A 27,766-nucleotide genomic window follows, 5' to 3' on the forward strand; every position below is an offset into this window, starting at 1 on the left:
GGTGTGTTTCTTCTTGGGTCCAACTTCTTTGGGGCTCTCTGAGCTTCCAGGATTTCCTGGAAGACTATTTCCTTTGCCAGAATGGGGAAGTTCTCCTTTATTATTTGTTCAAATACGTGCTCAATCTGTTGCTTTTTCCCTTCCCCTTCTGGCACCCCTATAATTCGGATGTTGGAACATTTAAAGATGTCCTGGAGGCTCCTAAGCTTCTTCTCGTTTTTTTGAATTCTTATTTTTTCATGCTTTCCTGCTTGGTTGTTTCTTTCTTCCTTCTGGTCCACTCTATTGTTTTGAGACCCAGTTTCCTTCCCTTCACTATTGGTTCTCCATGCATCTTCCTTCATCTCTTTTATGGTAACCTGCATTTTTTCATCTAATTTGCGCCCAAAATCAACCAATTCTGTGAGCTTTCTGATCACCAGTGTTTTGAACTGTGCATCTGATAGATTGGCTATTTCTCGGTCGCTCAAAAGGATGAGTCCTGGGGGACTGATCTGTTCTTCTGTTGGACGCATGTCTCTCTCCCTGTCTCTCCTTTTTTTTTCTCCCTGGTCTGGTCGCTCTTGTTACGGTGAGGGGTGGAGCCTTATGTGTTCACCAGGGCTGGGCACCCCAGTCGCTAGATTGTGACGTTATACGTGGGGGCGGGGGTGGGAGTGGGGATGGGGATGGGAAGGAACAATAGTGGTATTTCCGTTCTCCTGGGATCTCAGTCCCTTCTCTGGTATCCTGGGTTGTGAGCTATGCCCTAGTCTACAGTCGCCGCCTCACTGGGTCTGCCAGCCGCTGCTTGCGTACTCAGGGTCCACTGCTGTGATCTTGCATGCCCCGGATGGCTTACGCGCCAAGTTCGCACCAAGTTCTCCCCGACCTCCTCGCGCCGAATTTTTGGTTTAATGTCTCCAATAGTCAATGTATTGGTGGATCTTATTTCAACAATGTATTCTAGGACTTTTTCTATCTTTTTAATACTCACCTGAGAATATACTTATTGATTTTAGAGAGAGAGAAGGAGGAAGAAAAAGGGAGAGGAAGAGAGAGAGAGAATGAGGGAAGGCGGGGAGAGAGAGAGAGAGAGAGATATGAGAGAGATATGAGAGAGAAATACAGATCACTTGCTTCCTGTATACATCCTGACCCGGGGTAAAACCCACAACCTTGATATGTGCTCTGAATGTGGATCAAACACACAACCTTTTGGTGTATGGGACAATGCTTCAACCAGCTGAGTGCCCCCAGACAGGAGAGGTATCCCATTCTTTTCTTTCGTATTCCTTTGTTGTATAATGATGCAGATCACTTTTGCATGTATTCCTTGTGCAGTTATTTCTTTGTGAATTGTGTTTTCAAGGTTTTACCCATTTAAAATTTCTTTGAAGTTTTATGATTGAGATTTACCTATTTATGGTTTATTTATTGGGGTCTCAGAGCTTTAGAAGGGAGCAGAGGGTATGATGCAGAGGATAAAACTGCCTTGCAATGGGACCTAGAGTCGAGGAGAGAGAAAAGGGGCATCCTCATGAAGGGGCAGTGAAGCATGGGGTGTCACAGCCAGGAGAGGTGAGGCAGGCCCCTCCAAGGACAGGTGGGGGAAGCTACCTGGTTCAGGGAGCCAAGGTTCACCCATGCTGATAATGATCACACAACGGAGGCTGTTTGATCTGCGAAATCAGAGGCCCAGCAGGAGAAGAAGGGCTTCCTCTCAGATGGGTGTCCCAGGTGGAGTATCAGAGCTCAAACAGTATCCACATCTGGAGCAGTCTGTTGCAGAGTACCAGGGCCTCATCAGGATATGGTGGCCAACCACAGGTAGTGTGGCCTGGTGATTGTTGTATCCCAAGTAGGGTAAGGAGAATATCCTTATCCAGGGGAAGGTTTGGTGGCAGACATAAAGGATTGATTCCATAAGGGAAATGATCAAATAAGAAAATAAATTAAGGAAGAAGGGAAACAAGTTCACCACAGTCAGCAAAAGGAGGTATAAACACAGAAAGGGAAAAATACCCTGTTGTGTTGGATTAGAATAAGGTATATCATTATGAATTCAAAGTACCCAGTGTGTGCGCGCGTACACACACACACACACACACACAGTGCATATATTCCCTAGTTCTGTTCACTGAGAAGATGGTAGCTGCGATAGCAGTGAGTACACCTAGTGCACAGAGCTTGACTTCTAAGCCGCATTTTAAACTAAGAAATGTGGTTTATTGGAGAAATGGCCAGCTAGAGAGCTCGGGCAGGAGGAGAACAAGGTGGGCCTGGGATATATGGTTGTGTCAGAAAGTAAGGTATTTCTCAGAGATTGATGTGGTTATATGAAAATAAGGTCACTGAGTTCATTTCAACCAAGACTTGGTAGCATGACTGTTAGAATACAAAGCTGTGTTATTGAGGCAGCACTTTTGTGCTGCTCTTTGTCCTGGATAAAGGTTTGCCAACACCTGGACTCACTCAACTTCTAGAGTTTACAGTAAACTTTCTGACCCTTGTTTTCATCAGCCTGTCTTGCAATATTGACTCAGTTAATGTTTATTTGATAGTTGCTGATTAAGGTAAGTCACAAGGCACTGAACCATGCACAGTACACACTCAGAAAGGGTGCAAAACTCTGTGTCCTTGAAACTGGGTGCTGAAACTTCATGGCCAGCTGCCTCATCCTTCAAATGGGCATAATTTTACCTTCAGCGAAGGTAACTGAGTATATCAAAAGAGATGTGATGAAATAGAGGACAGGCTGACAGTGACCAGAGGGGAGAGGGGAGGGAATTTCAGGGGAGAATGGAAAGGGTTTACAGGAAGAAATATAAAGGACACATGGACAAAATCTAGGGGGAGGGTAGAAATGGGAGGGAGGAGGAGAGGGATGGGCTGGTGGGCTGGAATAGGGGTAAAGGACAGAAAACTGTACTTGAACAATTATTAAAATAAAATAAATAAAAGAGATATGATGGATGTGAAAATTCTGTAACTTGTCAGCCTCCCTGTTAACATGAGGAATGAAATATTGTGTAAATGGGGTCTTGACAAGTGTTAATTTTTCTTACTAATGGAACTTAGACATAATCATAGTAATGTAGTTAGGACAAATATTTGGTGTCTTTACAGAATATGCCTTTGTACAAGCATTACTATTAGTGATCCAGTAAAACATGTCATTGCAGTGATATGTGGATCCTCGTGGTTATTTAATGTTCCTTGATTGGGTCTGCATGTAATACTGGTTCATGCTGTGGGTTGTCCACTGAAGCCCCTGTCTTCTACCTCCATAGAATCTATACCTGAGGTCCTGCCTAAAATCCCCCTTCTTTGCTGTGCATACATCATTTCATTATTCCTGACAATAACAGGCCAACAAGGCCATGGAAAAAGCTGTGCATGGAGGTGAAGGAGAGGTGACTGTTTTTTCAAGACTTCCCCTAGAACTTCTCTGACATGGGTTCTTCCCTCAGTGATGGAGAGATGGAGAGGAGAATATTCTCTGTCTTGCATTTCTTCTCTTGAGAATCTGTACTGTTATCCTTGGAGCCAAATAAGGGTTTCTATTTAATGTGAAGTCTATTCTTTAGTGAACAGTCAGTGGCACACAAACCCAGAGAGACTAATGTTATGGGTGTTTGGTTTTATTTTCCTAAAACAGTTCTTGAGGAAGCCATATGGCATCACAGTGGGCATAGAAAACTTAATTTCCAATCCCAGTTTTATGGTTATGAGCTCTGTGACACTGGGTGGATGTCCCACTCGCTGTACTTTCCTTTCACAGATTAAAAACTAAAAATAATAATTCCTTTTTTCAGTGTTTTCTTTGGTGGAGGCAGAGTTTGGTGTAAAATGTATGTGTAAATTTCCTTAGCTAATTAATTGATGCAACATGGGCATTGAAGATTAGTGAGTAATGCTCTCTAGTTTATGTTTAGCTAGCTAGGCTGTTAGTACAGTACACTAAAATATTTCAAAGGCTTTCATTTTGTAGGACAACACATACTAATGTTTGATAAAACATTAAAGAAGAAATACTTTTTAAATATGAGGATCACCCCAAAGTTATAAATTCTCAATGGGTCATTAAATGAGATTCCAGAATGATGAACAATTTCTAAGTTTTTAATTTATTTTGTATTTTATTGATTATGCTATATAATCAATATATTTTATATATATTGATTATATAATCAATAAAATAGTTTTCTCCTTTTTTCCATCTATGACTCCCTCCACCTGGTTCCCCCAATTCCCTTCAGCAATACCCCCCTTAATTCATGTCCATGTATCATGCATATAAATTCCTTGGATATTCAAGTTTCTATACTCTTCTTAGCATCTCCCTTTCTATTCTGTACTTCTAATCTGTACTTCTTAAACCCTGCACTTTTTCCTTCATTCTCTCCTTCCCCTTCCCAACTAATAACCCTCCAAATGAACTCCATATCCATGATTCAGTTCCCGTTCTGCTTGTTTGCTCAGTTTGGTTTTTTTTTTGACTCAGTTGTTCATAGTTGTAAATTTATCGCCATTTTAATGTTCATAGTTTTGGTATTCCTTGTCTTAAATAAGTCCCTTTAACATTTCATATAATAATGACATGGTTATGATGAACTCTTTTTTTAAAAAAATATTTTATTTATTTATTTTATAGAGATGGGAAAGGGAGGGAGAGAGAGGGAGTGAAACATCAATGTATGGTTGCCTCAAGCACACCCTGTTGGGGTCCGTCCTGTCTGGTCTCAGGAAGCTGTAATCCCTCCGTGACTTAGGCATAGTGAGAGACCTCTGGACCAGTAGCCACTAAGGAGACAAAACTTATTTCCCTGGCATGAACGCTGCCTGTTCTGTGCCTGGCCTCTTATGCTTGATCAGTTAGCCAATGATGGGTAAGATTTCCCACGGAGGGAATTGCCTAAGACAGATATGGTCATGAGGAGGCCTCAGGGAAGAAACTCGGGGCTGTGGAAATGAAGGGGTGATAGACATCAACCCCTGCCCCCTCGGCTTTGTCAAAGCCTGAGTCCTTGTTCTTAGATGTGAAAAATCCAAGTCACCTGGCTGACTTTGTCTCCTCTGTTGACTCAGGCCTGCGGAAATAACAGGGGCAGTATAGTCCAGACCAGAGCTGGAGGACCCCTGGGTTAATCAGACCTGGGACATAGAATATGCAAGATCCTGTGAGATCTGTTTGCTGGAGGATGTTATTAAATTAAAATTTGAAGGCACAGACAGGAAACCAAAATTAGCTCTTTGTGCCCTGTAGTCCTTTCAAATGATAAAACTCCAAACTTTGCCCAGAATCCCAGTGGGAGCTCTGTCAGCACCTTTAAAAGTTACCCATTCCTTTTAATCTTTTCTGCCAGACTGTGAATCCACAAACTGAGTTTGTATTCCTAATAAAAACATACTGAGATGGGGGCTTAGGGTACTCTCACCTAGAGAGAGTGGCCATTCTGTCCCTATTTCCCCACAGGACCTGGTTGTCTCTGTGTATGTTTTTCTCATGTTTCTATGAGCATCCGCAGCAGGGATGGATACTGCTAGCCGATATCTGCCACAACACCCCATACTGGGGATATGGCCTGCAACCCAGGCATGTGCCCTAACTGGGAATCAAACTGGTGATGCTTTGGTTCACAGGCCTGTCCTCAATCCACTGAGCTACACCAGCCAGAACCTGATGAACTCTTTTAACTTTACGTGGTCTGAGAAGTACTTTATCTGTCCTTTCATTCTAAATGATAGCTTTGCTGGATCGAGTAACCTGCATTGTAGATCCTTGCTTTCTTCATTCTGAATACTTCTTCCCAGGCCCTTTCGGCCTGCAACATTTCTTTTATGAAATCAGCTGAGAGTATTATAGGCACTACTATGTGGATAACTATATGCTTTTCTCTTGCTGCTTTTAAAATTCTCTCTATCATTAACCTTTGGCATCTTAACTATGCTGCATATTTGTGTGATCCTCTTTGTGTCCTTCTTGTTTGGGACTCTCTGTGTTTTCTGTACTGGCATGTCTATTTCCTTCAACAAATTAGTGAACTTTTTTCTTTAAAAAAATAAGTTTTCAATTTTGCTCTATCTCTTCTCCTTTCAGCAACCCTATGATTTGAATGTTGGTATGTTTGAAATTGTCTCACAGACTCCTTAGCCCATCCTCATTTTTTAAAATTCTTTTTTCTTCTTGCTACACTGATTGAATGCTTTTTCTTTCCTTATGTTCTAAATCATTGATTTGATTCTTAGCTTCATGCACCCCATTGTTCATTCCCTGTAAATTTTATTTATTTCAGTTCGTGTAACCTTCATTTCTGCCTGGGTCTTTTTTGTGTTGTTGAAGTATCCAATGAGTTCCTTGAGAATCCTTATAAAGCAGTGTGTTGAACTCTGCACTGGGTAGCTTGCTTATGTCCATGTTGTTGAGTTCTTTTTCTGTAGCTTTGTTCTGTTCTTTCTGTGGGCCACATTACTTTTCTTTTTTTAAAAGTATATTTTATTGATTTGGCTGTTACAGTTGTTCCACTTTTTTCTGCCTTTTATGCCTCTCTGCCCTGCATGCCCCTGCCACCAGTTTCCCCTGCCCCTTTATTTCATGTCCATGGATCAGACATGGAAGTTCTTTGGCTTCTACATTTCCTATACTGTACTTAATATATCCTTGTCTATTTTGTACCTACCCATTATGCATATTATTCCCTTTACCTTTCCACCAAGTATCCCCCCTCTGCCTGCCCCCTGATAACCCTCCAATTGATCTCCATTTCTGTGATTCTATTCCAGTTATAGTTGTTTACATAGTTTGTCTTTGTTTTTTAGGATCAGTTGTTGATAGTTGTGAGTTTGCTGTCTTTTTACTGTTCATATTTTTGATCATCATCTTTTTCTTAGGTAAGTCCCTTTAACATTTCATATAATAAGAGGTTGGTTATGATGAATTCCTTTAACTTGACCTTATTTGGGAAGCACTTCATCTGCCATTTCATTCTAAATGATAGCTTTGCTGCATAGAGTAATGTTGGATGTAGTTCCTTGCCTTTCATGACTTTGAATAATTCTTTCCTGCCCTATCTTGCCTATAAGGTTTCTTTTGAGAAATCATATGATAATCTCATGGGAACTGCTTTGTGTGTAACTACCTCCTTTTCTTTCCCTTTTAAGGTTCTTAAGATTCTCCCCCTATCTTTAATCTTGATTAATTTAATTATGATGTGCCTTGCTGTTTTCCTCTTTGGGTACAATCATGTTGGGATGCCCTGAGCGTCCTGGACTTCCTGGAAGTCTATTTCCTTCACCAGATTGGGGAAGATTTTTTCCATTATTTTTTCAAATAAGTTTTCAACTTCTTGCTCTTCCTCTTCTTTTGGCTCCCCTGTGATTCAGATGCTGGAATGTTTATAGATGTCCCGAAGGTTCTTAAGCCTCTTCTAATTTTTTTGAATTCTTCTTTCTTCCTTCTGTTCTATTTGAATGTTCATTTCCTCCTTCTGTTCCAAATCATTGATTTGAGTTTTGGATTCTTCCCTTCACTGTTGGTTCCATACATATTTTTCTTTATTTCATTTTGCATGCCTTCACTTCTTCCTCTGTTTTGCAATGAAACTCAGTCATTTCTGAGCACCCTGATTACCAGTGTTTTGAACTCTGCATCTGATAGATTGGCTATCTCCTCATTGCTTACTTCTTTTCCTGGCATTTTCACCTGTACGTTCATTTGGCCCCTATTTCTTTGTTTCAGCACACTCATCTGGATGAATGTTTCTTGTTTAACTCCTTGGTTGTCAGAGTTCTTTAGAGTTCAATTTTCTGGCAGTTTTGGGTTTTTTTGTTTGTTTGTTTTTAAATTTGTTGTTCTCCTTCTTTTGGTCATGCAAGGAAGCAAAATGTATCTACCTATGTGTCCATCTTGGCTGGAATTACTGGAGCCATATTGCTTTGTCTCCTCATTTTGGCAACCTCCCTGTGTTTCTTTGTATGTATCTGGTAGAGCTGTTTTGACTCCCAATCCACAATATTTAGCATATCCTATTGGAGAAAAACACACCTATAAGTTGGATGGGGTGGAGGGAGCATTAGGTAATTGTCAGTGCATCCCATGTGAACCAGGTTGATAGAGTCTCAGAAATGGCATCTCTGCACTGTGTCTAAATGTCATGGAGGGCTAAGGAAAAGGACAACAGCTACTGTTTGGGTATTTTTCCAGGAGGAAGCTGTCTGCCCTGGCACCCACCCTGGCACTCGCCCTGGTGCCAGACACTTCAGTTTTCCCTCATGTCTTACTGGTGTTCTTCTAGCTGCTGTCTGAGTGCTGAAGCCCAGAGAGAGTGAGTTCATAAGCCCTAAGCCTGTTTTGGGCACTTGAAGAGGGAATGCCTGAGAATCCCTCAGTTTATTCTGCCACCCCAACCATCGCTGATTTTACAGTCAGAAGGTATGGGACTTATTTTTCTTTCACTAAATCCTTGGGCTGGGTGCTCTGGTGTGGGGCTGGGATCTCTCACTCCCCAGGTATCCCTTCCAATTTTTATCCACCACACATAGGTGTGGAACCATCCATCCCATGTCTCTGCATCTCCACTCTTTCTACACATTGGGATGAATGTGACTTTAATTTCTTGGTTGTTGGACTTTCATACAGCTCAATTTTCTGACATTTCTGGGTGACAGTTGTTTTGTATTTTAGCTGTCATTTTTACTTTGGTTTTTGTGAGAAAGAAAACCATGTGGACCTACACCACTATCTTGATTGGAAGTTGAACAAATTTTTGAGGAAAACATTACTTCACTCGTTGTCAACCACATGAGGTTAAAAAAAAAAACAAAACAGTATCTTAGGGCTATACTTTCAGGGATCTTTCCTATAGTTTGTTAAAAAATAACAGTATCTTGGCTGTACCACAAATCTGTTAACTCCAGGATCTCCAGAATGGGGCTTTCAGGAACAAAGGTCAAAGTCAACAATCTATCTAATTATTCACCCTAAGAGTCAAAAAGGCACATACTATGAAGCAGAGGGTCTTATAGATGTTTGGATTTTAAGCTCCCAGTTGACTCAGTAAGAAGAGATAGCTATGATGGACCCAGCTGTGGTCCTGGTGCTCTGTCTCTGCTGTTTGCTTCTCCTTTCACTGTGGAAAGGAAAAGCGAAACTTCCACCAGGCCCCACACCTCTGCCAATTATTGGAAATATGCTACAGTTGGATGTGAAGAACATCAGCAAATCCTTAAGTAATGTGAGTATGTTTTATTTCCTTCCGCAGCTTGCAAAGGGTACAAAAATTAATGTCTATTTTTTAATATAATGTATTTCTTAAAATACATGTAAATAAACCATAATATGTTAAAACTATTATATATGTCATTGTACAGCAAATTCTCTCCATGGAGTACTATTTTTAGTTTCTCATCAATAAGACTAATGAAAGAAAATAATGTTTAATGAGTGAGGCCTGGGCTGGTCATAACACTGCTTCCCCCCAGCATAGAAGTCAGTCCAGGTCGCGTTCCATAAGGAATATGCACTGTTCCACTGGTGTTGTAACCAAGTCTAATTTGAGACAGAACCTGGAGAGATGCACAATGGGAGGCCAGCAGATGTGCTCAGGACAATTTCAGTGCAGACCCAGCACATTGATTGGTTAGCCAGTGAGACATGGGTGTGCACCCAGTCCACTAAGGTGTTAGTTTGCACCGTGTAGAGACAAAAAGACAAAGCAGTTATTAAAACTAATAATGGCAAATCATGAACTTCAGGCAATATACAAGCAAGTTTCTGGTCAGTCAATAAAACAGTGGCCAGCAGAGGGGACCTTCTTGGGTGTGAATACTATACTTTTCATGCCTCCATTGGGGGTTCAGTATCTACTTGCACCAACAAAGGAGAACTCATAATGGACCATAAAGATATCACAGAGCTGCCACTTAGAAGCATTTCATGATCTACTGGCCCTGGGTATGTCACCTTTAAGATTGGGGGCCATGTCTTAATCACCCAGAGCACTATTTGCAAGATTTTTATACCACTTGTGCCCCAGGGGCAACAAGGGCCACCCATTGCATGTGTTTTTTTTTATATTACCTTGTCCAAGTGGCTGCTTGCCCTCATTCCAACCCCTCAGAGACAGGCAAGAGAATATTTCCTTGTTTTCCATGCCTGGTTTCAGGAAAACATACTTAGTCTGTACCTGCAGCTGAATTGGGGCAGCAGTCCAGTGGAGTAACATTTCCACGAGATGGGCCACCCCTCTGACTCCTCTCATTAAGAGTTTGGAGGACAGTCCACAGTGTTTTGTCCATCCCCCCAGTGTAGGGGTGGTAGCTGTGGTGTGCAGGCCCTGCTTTAAGAGACCAATGTACCATTGGATCATTCCAGCGGCTTGGGGTGATAATCCATGTGGAACTTCCAGTCAATCTGAAGGTCTTGGGCCCATTGATGCACCAAGGCCCCTGTAATATGTGCCCCCTGATCACTTTCAATGATCAAGGATCTCCCATAAGCAGCATGGAAACTCTCCAGCACAGTGATTGCCACTCTCTGATCCAGGTGGCACGCAGGGTATGCTGCTAAGAGTCCAGTAGCCATGTCCACACATGGATGGCATATTTATAGCCCTCTGAACTAGGTAGGGGTCAAATTACAACAACCTGCCACTGGTCAGCAGTACTCGACTCTGAACCATGTGCCCACAGGCCTCCAGGGATGTTGTTGTCAACAGACAACAGAGGTATCATAAGCTTCCTGTGCCTCTGCTGAGGTGGCAGGTAACCACCAGCCTTTTTCTTTTTAATTGTGTGTTTTTTTAAAGATTTTATTTATTATTTATGTTTTAGAGAGGGAATGGAGAGAGAGAGAAAGAGGGAGAGAGAGAGAGAGAGAAACATCAATGTGCGGTTCCTGGAGGCCCTGGCCTGCAACTTAGGCATGTGCCCTGACTGGCAATCAAACCTGCCATGCCTGGTTCACAGCCCGAGCTCAATCCACTGAGCTATGCCAGCCAGGGAACCATCAGCCTTTTATAGTAGAGCAGATGATCTGCCCAGCATGTAAGAAGTGATGGTATAGCCACTGGGCTACTTTTGTTTCTGATAGGTCAGTAGGCACAGTTTCCAGCCATTGCACCTTGGCTAGAGTGTCAGCCTCATCATTCCCAGGGGAAGCAAGAGGTGCATGCCCAGTCATATGATATACAGTGATTTGTTCTCATGGCCCTATTCCCATAGATCTTCCTAGAAGGCCTCTCACCATAATGTCATATGCATAACCATCCATTTATTTGCATGCCATGTAGAGATCCATGTTAGCCACTGGTGTACCACACAACTATCTGTGCAAATAGTCAGGGGCAGTGCTTCATTGGCAGCCATGAGCCACACAGCTTGCAGTCTGCCCACTGGCTACTCTGACCTAGTCCAGTGTCAAATCAGATTGTGTCTGTTTCTGGTTGAATTGCCACAGCAGTCCATATAGCAGGCTGGCCCCTGCTGGACCCATCAGTATACCACTCATCTGAGGAAATAGGTGCCTGCCCTTCATGGAAGGGGCTAGCTTCCTCTTCTATAGAAGCAGCAGCAGTAGATTTCTCATCTACATAGGTAATGGGACCTAACACTTCCTGCAACTCAGCCTGTGGGGAGCTAGTGGACAGAGTACTCCTTTGTTACAGATAAGCTCCTCATTTAGTAACATGGGTGTCTGAGCCATTCCACTTCAAGGCTTGGCTATCCAGTCTCCAACCCACCCTGCAATGGGATAAGTGCTTCTTACTATCCTGGGGGCAGATCCTGTTATAGCCTCCACACAGGGGGCTGGCCCCTGCTGGACCAATCAGTGTCCCACTCATCTGAGAGAATAGGTGCCTGCCCTTCACGGGAGGAGCTAGCCTCCACTTCTTCTATAGAAGCAGGAGCAGTAGATTTTTTATCTACATAGGTAATAGGACCCAACAGGGTAACTTCCCATAGAATCAGATGCAAAGTAGTAAGTTCCCAGCTCATTTGTTAACCAGTCCATCAAGTCCACCACAGAAGGGACCACTGCATGCACTGGGGAAATGACCTTACCAAGGTCCTGGTAATCTACCATCATTTTCCATGGGCCATCTGGATTCCTCACTGGCCACACGGCGGGTTACAGGGACTGTGAGCAGCCCTAATTATCCCCACCTTTTCCAACTCTCCTATAGTTGCCCTAATTTCCTCATGTCCCCTTGGCAACAGATATGGCTTCACCTATTGTGGGGGAGGCAACTGAATGGGGAAGTTGCTTAGCATGTTCCCACAGAATTGTTTTTACCACTTGCACCCTCAGGTGAAACTCTCCTGCAGTGGTGTATAGCCACAGTCCTCAGAGGACATCAATACTCAGGATATGCTCGGGAATAGGGGACACATAAACAGTTTACTCAAGGGGGTGGCAGTCATCCAATGCCCAGGGAGAAGTGTACAGCGTTCACCCAAACACTGTGTCCCCCATAGCCATCAGTAACGGCCTCAGGCCCTGGGAACTTGTCAGAGTTTCCATACAGGAGCATGTACTAAGGCCAGGACCCACTGCAGATTTGTAGGGGACCAATGAATAGCCAATTCTACATGTGGCCTCTGGTCCCCATCTGTCCCCTGTAGACAGGTTCCTCGGCCTGCACCTTATTCAAATGTCCAAAGGATATCTCCTCCCTCTTTTTAGGAGATTGGCACAGCAAGGTGGTGTTTTAGCAAAACTGGAAGGGCTTCTCAGGTGGTATCCCCAGGCTTCCTCCTCACTACCTTCTTTTCAGACTGAAGAAAACATTGGCCAGCTCACAACTGTTTCCAAAGTTCTAATAAGTAGGCATCTGTCTTCCTATCAGTCTCAGTTGAATCTATTCCAGCCCCTGAAAGGTCAGATACCATCTGTGTCCTGGTTACTTGCACGGGGACGCTGTTTGACTGAGAGGGGAAGTGTGGGACACTATCTTCTCTCCATTTTGCTGCCAGCAAGTCTCTGCCTCCCCAAAACTCACCACAATTGTGGTGACATAGTTGATGTGACCTCTGACATATGGGGCCAGGTTCGCTGTGAAGGATCCAGAAGAGGCAGAAAGGGTATATTACAACACTAGATTCTGCATCCCTGCCATAAAACCTTCATCATCAGGGCCATGAGTATTGGGATTGAACATATCCTGGCACATGCTCAACTCCCAAGGATTTGCACTAAGTGTGCAAAGGACTGCTATTTGCATGACTCCTGCATCCATCCAGACTATATGAATAGCTGCCATGACCCACTCCAACAAGGAATGTGATCCCTGTGTCCTTCCATGCCGCCGGCTATTCTGTAGCCTTTTGCACATGGAGAGGTGAGTTGTGATAGAAGCTAACCTTTCTGTCTCATTATCAGTGCACATGATCCTATCCATCCCTAGATCCCAAACACATAAGAGCCACACTGCTAATGGCTCCCTGAGTCATTGGCAAAACCGTTTCATGAGATCAACCAGTTCAGCCTGCATATAGGGGCGATAAGTTGTATGTTCAACCACCTGAACAGGGCAAGCCAGATCTCCACCAGGCACCAGTGGCTGCTGCAACTTCATCTTTTGTAGCACTACTGGGGAAGGTGCAGGGAACTTGATTCTTCTTGGTCCTCCTCCGCCTTGTCCACTACTGTTGTGTAGGGGTATCTCCATGACTCTGCCACTCAGAGGTCTTCCTTCATGGCACATATCCTAGCCTACAAGGCTTCCTCTCTTCCTTGAAGTTCTTGTAACATTGTTGCAACAGGAAGGGCAGTCTCCATCTCAGCTCACAAAGCTGAAAGAAACACCCAGTCCACATCCCCCATGGCTGGCCAGAGGCTGGGCTTTTCTAGGGTCTCACCTACCTACCACCTGCAGGACCTTCTCTACCATATCAGCTGTGCCACTAACATCAGGCTACTTCTAGGGGGGAGCCCATGCTGTGAGGAGACTTGCCACTGGATACCATATACTGGGCACCAGCCACCATTCCTGGCCCCCCTCTTGGGGTCCCAAAGGCTCCTCCATGTTCATAGCATACTGCGGTAAATCCTTCCCAGGGCACCAATTGTCTTGCAGCCGGTCAAGGCTGGGCATACAGGATTCAGGCAGACAGAAAAAAATTTTCAGAGTCATGGGAATGCCTGCCATGCCTATATTCAAGGGTGGGGCAATCCACACATGCTGCAAGCTGCATGTTGTGCCACATGATGCCCCAACTCCCTTATATACTAGATGCACACAGGGCCAGTAGGGTGCCAAGATATTAGATAACAAAGTGTGATTCTGCACATGTGGGCCCATTCTCAAGTTCATGGGAATACTGTTTATCTTAGTTGCCTGGACACCTGGGTGAGGGATCCTGACTGACTCCATTTTCCCTACAGGTACGTTAGGTTTCTCTATGCTAGAACCAAAATAATAAAGTAGCAAAAGACAGAAGATCTGTCACCCTTTCCTGTTTCCCCATCATTTGATGATTTTTAGCTGGAGGTAAATGTTAAGGAAAGTGTTTTTGATTAAAGATGTCATTCAAGAAGTCATTTGAAGAATATGTGATTTGGAGTGCTGGGCACACAATACAGTATACAGATAATGTGTCACAGAGTTGTACATTTGAATCCTGTATAATTTTATTAACCATGTTACCCAAATAAATTTAATTTAAAAAGAAGTGATCTATGTAAATGATGTGTTTTGTTCAGAATAGCCATAAAACTCCACTTCTTCGAGGAAGCAAATTAAGCCTGGTGTGAAGGGGAAAGCTCTGGGACTAGAAACAGTATAAGTGAATGAAAGAAAAAAGTTCTCAGGGCTGATTTCTTGGGAACAGGACCCTTTGGCCACAGCCAGCACAAAACTGTCCATCCCTGAATTGCTGCCGTCCCTGCTTCTGACTCTGTGGTGCTCACCTTCCTCTGTGTTAGTAATGCCAGTTGATCATGAAGTAGGCTGTGCATTAGAATCATGTGGTGTTGGGGACCGCCCTGCCTGGTCTCAGGAAGCTGTAACCCCCCATGACTTAGGCTGAGTGAAAGACCTCCAGACCAGGAGCCACTAAGGAGACAACACTTATTTCCCTGGCATGAATGCTGCCTGTTCTAATGCCTGGCTTCCCTTTTGCATGGTCGGCAGTCAATGATGGGTAACTATTCTCTAAGAAAGAGAATGAATCTAAGACAGACGCGATCACTTGGGAATGCCTAAGGGAAGAAACTCACAGGGCTGTGGAAATGAAGGGGTGATTGACATCAACCCCCGCCCCCTTGGCTTTGTCAAAGCCTGAGTCTTTGTTCTTAGATGTGAGAAATCCAAGTCTCCTGGCTGCCTCTGTCTCCTGCCCTTCTCAGGCCTGCAGGGGTGGTGTAGTCCAGACCAAAATGGCGGACCCTGGGGTAATCAGGCCTGGAACATAGAATATGCAAGATCCTGTTGTTACAGAGCACAACAAGGGGGGCCTGAGACGATATACTATTACTGAAAGAAGCCCCCGGGTCCATTATGTCCACCGCTAGAGGAAAGACGTCTCTCAATACCAGAGATTCATGAAAAGGAAAGGAAATGTTTATTTAATGCTATACAAACTTAAAGTAGTGACCTAATGTCTTTATCAAAAAATCCTAAAGTCCCTTAAAACACCCACAAATAGACACAGTCCTTCCTTCCTTCCCCCTTTGTCCAGTCCAGACTACCGTATCTAAGGAAAGGAAGTAGAAGTCCATGGCTCAGGCAGTCCTCTGGTTATTCCCAGTTAGTACTCCATCTCGACTGGGAGACCTCCCTGGGTTCCCGGCACCCTCAGCTGAGTTGTCGGGATCTTTGCTAAAACCAGGTGGTGGTTCCCCCTTCTAAAGCTCTGGGGGTCCCCACTCTGGCAAAGGCACGTTGTCCTTTCTCCCAGGAACATGGGAGTCTGCACTCTGCCAAAGCCACGTGGATCTCGCTCTCTCAGGGCTGTGGGAGTCTCCACTCTGTCAAGGCCGTGTGGTTCTCTCTCTCAGGGCTGCGGGAAGGGAGAGTCCCCACTCTCTCCAGGCTGCGTGGTTCTCCTCTCAATGGCTGCCGTGTCTGGGTTTAAATCCCCCGTGCCAATCTTCTTCTGCAGCCCCATTTCTGACTCCTCCCACACTCGGGCACACTTGCCCTCAATCTGCTGTCTTCTCCAGCTTTTCTGGTCGCCATCGTGGGTCTGGGCAGGTGTCACCCCATGTCATGGAGCCAATCTTCTCCCAGCTCCCACGCAGGTGCTGTAACTCGGGGGACCTGCCCCCCCAGTCACATCTTGGGGGAGATCCCTTTCCATCCCCCTGGCCTTGAGCATGGCCATAGCTATTTAGCATATCTAAGTGACCAGCCAAAGGCTATAGGTATGCTAAATGACCATGCCATGGATTAGTTGCAAAGCTGCCCTGCATGTTCTTGCTCTGTGTGCCCTTCCCCCAACTCACACCTGTGGGGGAAGGGGTGGAGACATCTTAAAATCTCCTGGACACCTTAAGTTCTGGACCCCATTTCAAATGCCTATTTAGGGTCCCCCCTCTAGGCTGCACCCTGTAACACTGTGAGATCTGTTTGCTGGAGGATGTTATTAACTTGGAATTTAAAGGCACAGGCAGGAAACTTTTGGAACCTGTAGTCTTTTCATATGTTAAAGACCCCAAACTTTGCCCAGAATCACAGCAGTGTTCTGTCTGCACCTTTGTAAGTTACCTACATCTTTTGATCTTTTCTGCCAGACTGTGAATCCACAAACTAAGTCTGTTTTCTCAATAAAAATCTGCTTGGGAATGGAGACAGGGTGCTCTCCCCACAAGAGAGAGGGTGGCCATTCTGTCCCTATTCCCCCACAGGACCTGGTTGTCTCTGTGTATGTTTTTCTTGTGTTTCGACGAGCCATCCATAGCATTCTGCGCTCACTGCAGGCAGGTGAGCACTCGTCAATGTGGGATATATTTTTTAAAGCATACATTTCTCACGTTTATCAGAGGGTTACTGAATCAGAATTCTGATGACAAAGGCTCCACCAGTGATCCTGATGCAGTCAGCTGAGTATTGTTTCTATGGTGATTATTGGGGATTGATATATTGTTCAACTATCAGAGGTTGAATAGGAAGAGGTTCAAATTTTGATCTTCTACATAGTAGCTAGGCGATACTGACAATGAATTGAAATTCTCTTACATCAGCCCTGGCTGGTGTAGCTCAATGAATTCAGTGCAGGCCTGTGAACCAAAGGGTGGTCAGTTGATTTCCAGTCAGGGCACAGGCCTGTGTTGGGAGCTTGGTCCCAAGTTGAGGGCATTCAAGAGGCAACCACACATTGATGTTTCCCTCCCTCTCCCTCCTTCTCTTCCCCCTCACTAAAAATAAAATCATTAAAAAAAGAAATTCTCTGACATCAGTTTCCTTTTCTGTAATAGCAGCAAAGGAACCTCCTGATGATCCTGTTTTGAGGGTTAATTGTAATTAATATGTGTACAAATTACCCAGCCCATTTGTGGGCATATAAGTGGCAGCTAGTCACAATCACCCTTATATTTATGTATTAATTTCAAAAATACATTGGGCTATGTCACAGAATAAACACATAAATACAGGATGCTAATATCATTTTGAATTAGGCATAATATATTGTCAAAGAGGGACTTCTTTTGATAATATTTGCACCTCCTTTCCACTTGGCAGCTCTCCAAAGTCTATGGCCCAGTGTTCACTGTGTACTTTGGGAGGAGGCCCACTGTGGTGCTGCATGGATATGAGGCAGTGAAGGATGCCCTGATTGATCGGGGGGAGGAGTTCTCTGGCAGAGGAAGTGTCCCAGTGGTTGAAAAAGCTAACAAAGGACAAGGTAGGTGCCTATGTGCCCATATATGTTCAGTAATATAATGAGGGTGGAGAGGATGGACAACAGGAAGTTAAAGATCTCTTCAGCAGATCTTGGCTCTTGCATGTGACTGCCAGGTGTCAGATTACAACTCCTTGCCTAGCACCTCGGTGTCAGTTTCTGTTTCCCCTCCTGCTAGGAGTCATTTTTAGCACTGGAAATGGATGGAAAGAGATGCGGCGCTTCTCCCTCATGACCCTGCGGAATTTGGGGATGGTCAAGAGGAGTATTGAGGACCGTGTTCAAGAGGAAGCCCACTGCCTTGTGGAGGAGCTGAGAAAAACCAATGGTGGGTGATTGTATACAGCATAACTGATCTTAACAGACTGTTGTGTTCCCTAGTGACATCCTTGGAAACATTTCAGGGGTGGTCAAATCTTTCCTATGGGTGGTGGTGTCAGCCCCCATGTGAAGCACGCAGGGTTGTGTGTTTATTTTCCTTGCATGTGCTCCCATGATTGTGCAGATGTTACAGGGTGCAGCCAAGAGGGCGGACCCCAAATAGGCATTTGAAATGGGGTCCAGAACTTAAGGTGTCCAGGAGATTTTAAGGTGTCTTCACCCCTTCCCCCACAGGTGTGAGTTGGGGGAAGGGACACACAGAGCAAGAACATGCAGGGCAGCTTTGCAGCTAATCCATGGCATGGTCATTTAGCATACCTATAGCCTTTGGCTGGTCACTTAGATATGCTAAATAGCTATGGCCATGCTCAAGGCCAGGGGGATGGAAAGGGATCTCCCCCCCAAGATGTGACTGGGGGGCAGGTCCCCTGAGTTACAGTGCCTGCGTGGGAGCTGGGAGAAGATTGGCTCCATGACATGGGGTGACACCTGCCCAGACCCACGATGGCGACCAGAAAAGCTGGAGAAGACAGCAGATTGAGGGCAAGTGTGCCCGAGTGTGGGAGGAGTCAGAAATGGGGCTGCAGAAGAAGATTGGCACGGGGGATTTAAACCCAGACACGGCAGCCATTGAGGGGGAACCACGCGGCTTTGGACAGAGTGGGGACTCTCCCTTCCCACAGCCCTGAGGAGGGAGAACCACATGGCCTTGACAGAGTGGAGACTCCCGTGGCCCTGGGAGAGAGGACCACGTGCCTGTGCCAGAGTGGGGACCCCCACAGCTTTAGAAGGGGGAATCACCACCTGGTTTTAGCAGAGATCCTGGCAACTCAGCCGAGGGTGCTGGGAACCCAGGGAGGTCTCCCGGTCGAGATGGAAGACTAACTAAGAACCAGAGGACTGCCTGAGCCATGGACTTCTATTTCCTTTCCTGAGATACGGTACTCTGGACTGGGCAAAGGGGGAAAGAAGGAAGGACTGTGTGTGTTTGTGGGTGTTTTTAGGGACTTTAGGATTTTTGATAAAGACATTAGGTCACTACTTTAAGTTAGTATAGCATTAAATAAACATTTCCTTTCCTTTTCACGAATCTCTGGCATTGAGAGATGTCTTTCCTCTAGCGGCGGACATAACGGACCTGGGGCCTTCTTTCAATAATAGTATATCGTCCCAGGCCCCCCCTTATTGTGTTCTGTAACAGTTTTTTATCCCTCCTTTCAGATATACACCCACTTTAAATTCTTTTAAAGGACAATGGACGAAGATCTCATCTTCTTGTAACTGATTCCACCTGGGAATGGACATTGTTTTACCCACCCATGGGTCATGGGTGCCCTGAAAAGGGGGGGGGAGGTGCAGCACGGAGGGAGTCCTTCCTATAAGGGGAAGGACCTTACAGAATCCTGGTCAGTTGGCTGTCACCAGGAAGTCGCAGGCTCGGTGTCCAAAGGCTGGCATTACTGGACCATTGGCATCCTGGTCATATTCTGGAGTTGACAGAGTTGGAAAGAATTGGAAGGCACAATTAAATCATAACCACTAAATGACAAAGGCAGGGGCTTAAGTAAAGAATGGCTTATCTGGAGGAAGGTGTACAAGGCATGCTACACCTATCTGAAACTTGTGGCCCACTATACTTCACTCGGGCTGAGGGGAATATGTTAGGATTTCCCTCCTTTCAGATATCTGGGGCCCTTTCTGTCCAAGCCATCAAGACAGAAAAGACAAAATTAGTTCTAAAGTGAAGCCCACAGACCGCCCAAACCATTCACCAACCCCAACCACTCAGTTCAGCCAAACCATTGAGTCTCGGGGGGTAATGATGAAAATGGGCTCTTTAAGGTTTATATTCACTCACTCATTCAACCAATTACTCAGGTAATGAAGTCATAGGCATATGCCCTATGAAAACAGAAGAACACACAGGTTAATTCACACAACAATCCCCAAACCAGTCTCTGTGCCTGTGAGACTGTCTTTTGGGAAGACATTCAATTGCAAGGTTCTTCCTGCAATAACATTTAGCAATAGCAATTTCACAGGTCCTCCGTACCTGTAAATTGTACATCTTTGGTGATATTACAAACTCAGTTTCAACTTTCAAATGAAAACAAACTTTTAAGACAGTTAGCTGCACCATTCTGATGTCCAATACTAAGCATTGTGATTTTCCTTGAACCACAATTTTTCTCCTTAAGATCACCCTCACTGTTATTACAGGGACTACTTTGAGTCCCACTTTTAATTTTGACTGTTTGTTTGCATAAACACACCAAGAGCAGCCTGGATCACTTATGATCCTTGAGTCTACCTTGCTGGAACTCACACAGGGAGCCTTTAGATTGACTTCTCAGTCCGCCCCTGGGGCACCGAAGCAGAGCCACACATTTGCCATCTGGCTTCACCTGTACCAGTTGTTTCACTCAAATCCTTGAGGCTTCCATTGTACTTACAGGTTCCTTTTGGCCATCTTTCAGGAAAGCAACCTTCGTTCCTTCCCTGGAAAGACTGCCATGAACCACACAACCAACCAAAGTACCAGGCTTTTTCGTGGGCTTACGCTAGCTTCACAAGTCAATCCCAGTTCCTCAGGGCTTTCTGGTGACGATCAGAACCCATACATGCTTCCTTTAGGCGTGACATTCCAGTCAAAGTCTCGGTTAACAAAACCACTATTAACGACCGGTCTTATTGGTTTTATGCAAAGAAACCTTATATTATCACTCACTTCTTCAGAATGCCAAATTCTGGAGGGATCAGGTAGGGAGAAAAATACAAAGCGTGAAGGAAAATCCTTTCCCTCCTGATATCCACCAGGCTTCTCAAAACCTTCACTTCCACAGACCTTCTGCAACATTCACAAACCCTCTCATCTTTCTTTCATACGCCTTCTTCATTTACACATCTTACACTTTCCCCTGTGCACTTTCTTGCAGAGTGTACAGTTTCAACCTTCCCTGGGATCCTCAATTTCCTTTGCAGAGCAGATACAGAGCAAAATCCAAACATAGAGTTCCAGAATAATACACAGGTAGAAGCATTCTCTTGCACCAATGCATCCATTGGTGCCTCGCAGAGACATGCTCCTTCAGGTCCGGTCTCTTGGCAGAGACATGCCCCCTTTGCCTCTGGCTGAAGCACTTGTCAGCCCCAAACAACCCTTCCTGGGTCCCGCGTGGCAAAGGCCTTCTCCCCAACCGGTTACAGGTGACCTTTCACAGGTCCTCAAATACAGGTTTCTGATCAGAAACAACACCAATGGCAGAGACTTGCTCTCTTCTGATCCGGTCTCATGGCAGAGACATGCCCCCTTTGCCTCTGGCTGAAACACTCAGCCCCAAATGACCCTTCCTGGGTCCTGACTGGCAAAGGCATTCTCCCCAACCAGTTACAGCAACCTTTCCTAGGTCTTAAAGTATAGAAGGTTTCTGATCAGAAACAAAACCAATGTGAGAAATTTGCTCTTTTCCCATGAAACCATAAAACAAGTAGTTCAGGTTTCCTCTACTCCAGGTTTAAAACTTTCACAACCTTTGCACATAATTTTACTTACTCATATTTAACTATCATTCTCTTTTAATCCTGGTTTCTTTCCCACACTGGGAAGGACTATACTTGAACTCAGTACATGGCAGCTAAAAGTCTCTAGCTTTACACACACTTTTATGACATGACAAACACTGTCACCCTGTACGGGGATTCGTTGTCTCTTTCCGGAAGAGGAATTTCAAACCTTCCTCCGGAGTGCAGGTCCAGCTTTCCCTTTCTGCCTCAGCTGCAGCAGTAGGGTCTTTGTCTCCCTTCGGCGGTGCACGTTTTACCCGTGTGTGGTGAATCCAGGGCTTAATTCCCATCAGCTTCAGGGAGGAATGCATTGTCAACAGGACATCATAGGGACCAGTCCACTGTTCAGACAGCTGCTGTTCAGGGCCTTGGCTCTTCCAGGTCTTTAGTAGGACCTGGTCCCCTGGCTGGAATGGGTGCAAGGACTCATCAGAGGGGTAGACAGACCCGCAATGAGCAAACTTGTGCAAAATGGTTAGTGTCTGCCCTAAATGCTGTACATATTGCTTAATTCGTGCCTCGTGCTCTAAATCCAGAGGGGGTGTACCTAAAACAGAAATTCGGAGGGGTTTTGAGATGTCCAATGGAGCCTCTGGGCCTCCTCATTTCTTGTCATCTTCCATTTCTTGCCTCACCATCATTCGACTTGGATTCTTACTTTCCCTTTTGCGATGTGGGCACTCATTCCTCCAGTGCCCCTCTTCCTTGCAACAGGCACATTGATTACGGCCTAGTGCACCTTTCTTCTCCATAGGGCCCCTTTTGCCTCTGGCCCGGTGGTGGGCACCCGATGAGTTTCCCTTTTCTGCCCCAGGGCCCGACTTCTTTTGGTTTCCCTGGGCTAACTCCAAAAACACTGTGGCCTGTTTTGCCTTCTCTGCTTCCCGGGCATTGTAGACTTTAAAGGCTATGTCCACTAGCTGGGAGGAGCTCATTCCCAGTACTCCGTCTACACGCTGAAGTTTGTTCCTGATATCCGGAGCGCTCTGCCCAATAAAAGTCATGTTTATCATTCTCACATTCTCTGGTGCCTCTGGATCAACATCAGTGTACTTCCTATATGCCTGATAGATCCTTTCTAAAAATTCAGAAGGATCCTCATCTGGCTTCTGCTGGAGAGTCTGTATCATATTCAGACTCCTCTGCTTGGGCACTCCTTTCCTAAGTCCTTCCAATATGCACCTTCTATAGTGTCTTAAAGAGGTTAAGCCATCTCTGCTATTCGGGTCCCACTTAGGGTCCACCCGAGGAATTGCCTCCACTGGGTTAAGAATTCCCTTGGTGCCCTCATCGTGGAGACGCTGGGCCTCCTGATCAGCCCTACTTAGAACCAACCGTCTTTCATCTGCTGTTAGCAAAATGTTCAGGAGGGCCTGTATGTCTGCCCAGGTTGGGTGGTGAGTGGCAAAAACAGAGGCAATAAGATCTGCCATCTTCTGAGGATCACTCCTACATGAGGGATTGGCATTCCTCCAGTTCAGCAAGTCGGAAGTGGAGAACGGAGTATGAGCCCAATAGTAACCAGCGGGCTGGCCTTCTTCATTTATTCCGCCTATCGGGTATTGCCTCAAAGGGTATTGGCTGGCTACACCTTTGGAGGCTCCCGGGTTATAGGAGGTGCCCTGGCTAGTTCTGGGGGGTGAGACACATTCCTCAGCAGGTGGAGGTGAAGCAGTTGGCTCTGCAATCTCCACTCAGGGTCAGTTGTGGGAGGAGACAGTGCTGAGGTGGCTCCCACCGCCTGTGCAGGGGGAGGTACCCCAGCAGTGGTAGTTCTCATCCCGTGTGAGGCTGGAGGTGTAGAAACCTCCACCAGCTGTGAAGGTGGTGCCCTCTCAGAGGCGCCTCCCACGTGCGGAGGGTGGTGCCCCAAGGCCTCACCCTGCAGAGGGGGACAGGCTCCTCCCACCTGCGGAGGGCAGTGCCCCGCAGACACGCCCCTGACCCACAGGGGGCTGGGCAGAGGCAAAGCACAGGCGCCTCCCACTTGCTGGGGCACCCGGGACTCCAGAGCTGACCCGTACCCCCTGTGGCTGGGCTGCTGGCAGAGCAAGCGAGGCGCAGGCCCCGCCCATCTGTGAGGGTGGCGGCGGGGCTCCCGGGTTGACCCCCACCCCCTGCGGGTGGGCCGCAGCCGGATCAGGCCAAGCGCAGGCCACCCGCGCCTGCTGGGGCAGCGTGGATCCGGCTTGGGGACTCAAAGTGGACTGGAAGGCACCGCCCACCTGCTGGGGCGGCGGCAGAGCCCGGGGGCTAACCCCCACCCACCACGGAGGGTGGGCTGCAGCCCCAGCAAGCCAAGCGCAGGCCCCGTGCACCTGCTGGGGTGCAGGGACTCCAGAGCCGGCCCCCGCCCACTGGGGCTGCGGTGCCACACACGGGGGCAGTGCGCAGGCCCCTCCCACCTGTGAAGGTGGAGGCAGAACCCAGGATGCGCCCACCTGTAAAGATGGCGACAGCCCGTCGGCTCTGGTTTCTAGAGCCAAGGGGCCCCCTCCCACCTGCTGGTGGGGATGGCTAGAGGAGCCAACTCTCGGATCTGTGGTGGAGACCTCTCCCACCTGCAAGGGCTGGGGAGTCGTGGCGGCCCCCACCTCTTGGGGAGGTCGCAGCACCACTGGAGTCCCCCCTGCCTGTGAGCCCCCATTCCCTGGGTTCAGAGCATTAATGAGGTTTATCTCCTCATTCTCTCTCTCTTCCTGTGTTCGACTATCAGGGAGGGGTTCTGAGACCACTTTTCCCTTCTGGACCATCACACGCTTCTCTGTCTCTGGCACAAAGCTGTTGTGCAATATTATAAATGCATTAAGATAGTGTAACTCTTCCGATAGTTCATATCACCTGCAATACTGTTTCAATCTAGCAATAATGCAGTAACTCAAAGAATCATTCACTGGCCATCTCAGCTCATCACCCAAAACATAAGTAGGCCACACCGTGTTACAATAATAAACCATTAACTGCTTAATCAAGGGATTCTTGTATGTCGACTTAGCACAGTAGTTCTCCCAATCCCTTAGGATCCTACCCAATGGGCTCCACTTAGGGACCTGCTCAGAACTACTCTTACAGTTTCAACAAAACAAGCAAAAATTCAAACCTAGAAGAATACAGACAGCGTAAAGACTGGGTATTTTCCCAGCTATTGCCCACAATTCCAGCTCCATTATTCCCCCAAAAAGCACTCAGAAACCAAGTTTTCAACCAAAACACTTTCACGTCTCTGCTCCCTCCCCGTTTTGTTTCCTTTTCACCTTTCCAGGCATGATAGGCGGCCAATGCCCTCAGGAGGAGTGCAGAGGAATTCTCGAGACTGGGAAAACTCCAAAGTCTCACTTTCTCACACCTGAGGGGTCGGTCTGCCACGGACAATTATTGTCCCACCAGAGTCGCCAAAAACTGTTACAGAACACAACAAGGGGGGGCCTGGGACGATATACTATTATTGAAAGAAGGCCCGGGTCCCTTATGTCCACCGCCCTAGGAAAGACATCTCTCAATGCCAGAGATTCGTGAAAAGGAAAGGAAATGTTTATTTAATGCTATACTAACTTAAAGTAGTGACCTAATGTCTTTATCAAAAATCCTAAAGTCCCTAAAAACACCCACAAACACACACAGTCCTTCCTTCTTTTCCCCTTTGCCCAGTCCAGAGTACCGTATCTCAGGAAAGGAAATAGAAGTCCATGGCTCAGGCAGTCCTCTGGTTCTTAGTTAGTCTTCCATCTCGACCGGGAGACCTCCCTGGGTTCCCGGCACCCTCGGCTGAGTTGCCAGGATCTCTGCTAAAACCAGGTGGTGATTCCCCCTTCTAAAGCTGTGGGGGTCCCCACTCTGGCACAGGTATGTGGTCCTCTCTCCCAGGGCCACAGGAGTCTCCACTCTGTCGAGGCCGTGTGGTTCTCCCTCCTCAGGGCTGCGGGAAGGGAGAGTCCCCACTCTGTCCAAAGCCGCGTGGTCCCCCCTCAATGGCTGCCGTGTCTGGGTTTAAATCCCCCGTGCCAATCTTCTTCTGCAGCCCCATTTCTGACTCCTCCTACACTCGGGCACACTTGCCCTCAATCTGCTGTCTTCTCCAGGTTTTCTGGTCGCCATCATGGGTCTGGGCAGGTGTCACCCCATGTCATGGAGCCAATCTTCTCCCAGCTCCCACGCAGGTGCTGTAACTCAGGGGACCTGCCCCCCAGTCACATCTTGGGGGGGAGATCCCTTTCTATCCCCCTGGCCTTGAGCATGGCCATAGCTATTCAGCATATCTAAGTGACCAGCCAAAGGCTATAGGTATGCTAAATGACCATGCCATGGATTAGCTGCAAAGCTGCCCTGCATGTTCTTGCTCTGTGTGCCCCTTCCCCCCAACTCACACCTGTGGGGGAAGGGGTGAAGACACCTTAAAATCTCCTGGACACCTTAAGTTCTGGACCCCATTTCAAATGCCTATTTGGGGTCCGCCCTCTTGGCTGCACCCTGTAACACAGACAGTGTGGGTAGAAACAAAGGGTTACTTAATTTATTTTCTCTTGAACATGGTTTGATTGTTTTCAAATCAAAACTCACATAGAATAATTTTGAGACCTGTATAGAAAAAGTTAGGGAACATTGTCTTTTCTGTAGCATAAACATGGGTTTAATTCTAGAGCCTTTCACCAGGTGGTACTTGTCAGGTAGAAAGCTGAGAATGAGTCACCACATCATCATGGAGCATGTAACAAGTGATGTGTGCTTTCATTAAATCTGCCTGTGTTTGTGTGCTCAGCTCCACAGACATCTCTGAGAATTGCTTTCAGAGTCCAGGCCTTTAGTTCTAAATGATAATGATGCCATCTATGGTTTTCATTGCTTAGGCATGTCTTCATGAAATTATCATCAATTATTATTTCTTTGTAAAGGCAGAACTACTTTCCCTGGTGGGTGTGGCTCAGTGAATTGAACACTGGCTTGCAAACCAAAGGTTTATCAGTTCAATTCTCAGTCAGATTGTGGGCCAGGTACCAACTAGGGGGGTTTTGAGAGGCAACCCCACGTTGATATTTTTCTCCCTCCCTTTCTCCCCCTCTCCCCATCTAAAAATAAATAAATAAATAAATAACATCCTTTGGAAAAGATATAGCATTATTATCAACATGAGCATTAATTATTTCTGTTACCCACTATTTACTGTACTCACTTATGTATTTTGAATACATGCTACATTATGATTCTTCAAAATACACATATACCAAGTTATAAATTATTTTATTTAACTAGTCTTCAATCATTATGAATAACTACTTACCCTGCCTTCTGTAAGTGGAATTCGCTCTGTTTTCAATTTGCTAAACTTTGCCCTAACTTTACTGGATTTTGGTAATGAGTAATGGAAATTATTTGCTTTCCATGTCCAGTTGTAATGACTTGTAAACTGCTTGTCAAAATGATTCTGATTTATAGTGTGATTTACAAATTACCTTGTTTTTAAATACTTTTTTCCATATTAAGTGAAAAGAAAAACCGAAAATCATGTTTCACCTGTGAATCACATACAGACAAAGAAATTTCCAAGGCTTTTCAAATTATCCTCTACCTATCAGGCTACAATAAAAGTTGCTTTAAAGCTCACAGCCCTGTAATGTTCCATGGAGCCTGGTCTAGAAGACACTAACTACACGTTTCCTTTTATTCCATGCCCTTCCATCTCCTCCCCATGCTTTAAATAACATTTATAGTAAAAACCACATACAGAAGAACACATTCAAAATGAATAAAAGACTTAAATGTAATGTGTGAAACCATAAAAATCCTAAAAGAAAACATAGTAGTAAAATTTAAGACATCAATTGTAGCAATATTTTTGCAAATATGAATCCTAGGTCAAGGGAAACAAAGAAAAAACAAACAAAGGAGATTATAATAAAGTAAAAAGCTTTTGCACAGCTAAAGAAACCATCAACAAAATGAAAAAGGACTCCACTGTATGGGAGAACATACTTGCTGATGATACATCTGATAAGTTGTAAAT

General features: G+C 45.7%; 1 protein-coding gene across 1 annotated transcript in view; it reads left to right on the forward strand.

Annotated features, from left to right (window-relative positions):
• The first annotated feature begins 8,980 nt into the window (after positions 1–8,980).
• The window catches only part of LOC123829142 (cytochrome P450 2C19-like), a 68,126-nt gene continuing 49,340 nt past the window's right edge, over positions 8,981–27,766 (forward strand). The window contains exons 1-3 of the mRNA XM_045854698.1: positions 8,981–9,215; positions 17,664–17,826; positions 18,002–18,151. Of these exons, the coding sequence (XP_045710654.1) occupies positions 9,054–9,215; positions 17,664–17,826; positions 18,002–18,151 (475 nt within the window). The 5' untranslated portion in view covers positions 8,981–9,053. The remainder of the gene's footprint in view (positions 9,216–17,663; positions 17,827–18,001; positions 18,152–27,766) is intronic.

The sequence above is a fragment of the Phyllostomus hastatus genome, unplaced genomic scaffold (genome assembly GCF_019186645.2).
Source record: "Phyllostomus hastatus isolate PE091 unplaced genomic scaffold, TTU_PhHast_1.1 phas_scaffold_1066, whole genome shotgun sequence".
In the NCBI taxonomy this organism is placed as follows: domain Eukaryota; kingdom Metazoa; phylum Chordata; class Mammalia; order Chiroptera; family Phyllostomidae; genus Phyllostomus; species Phyllostomus hastatus.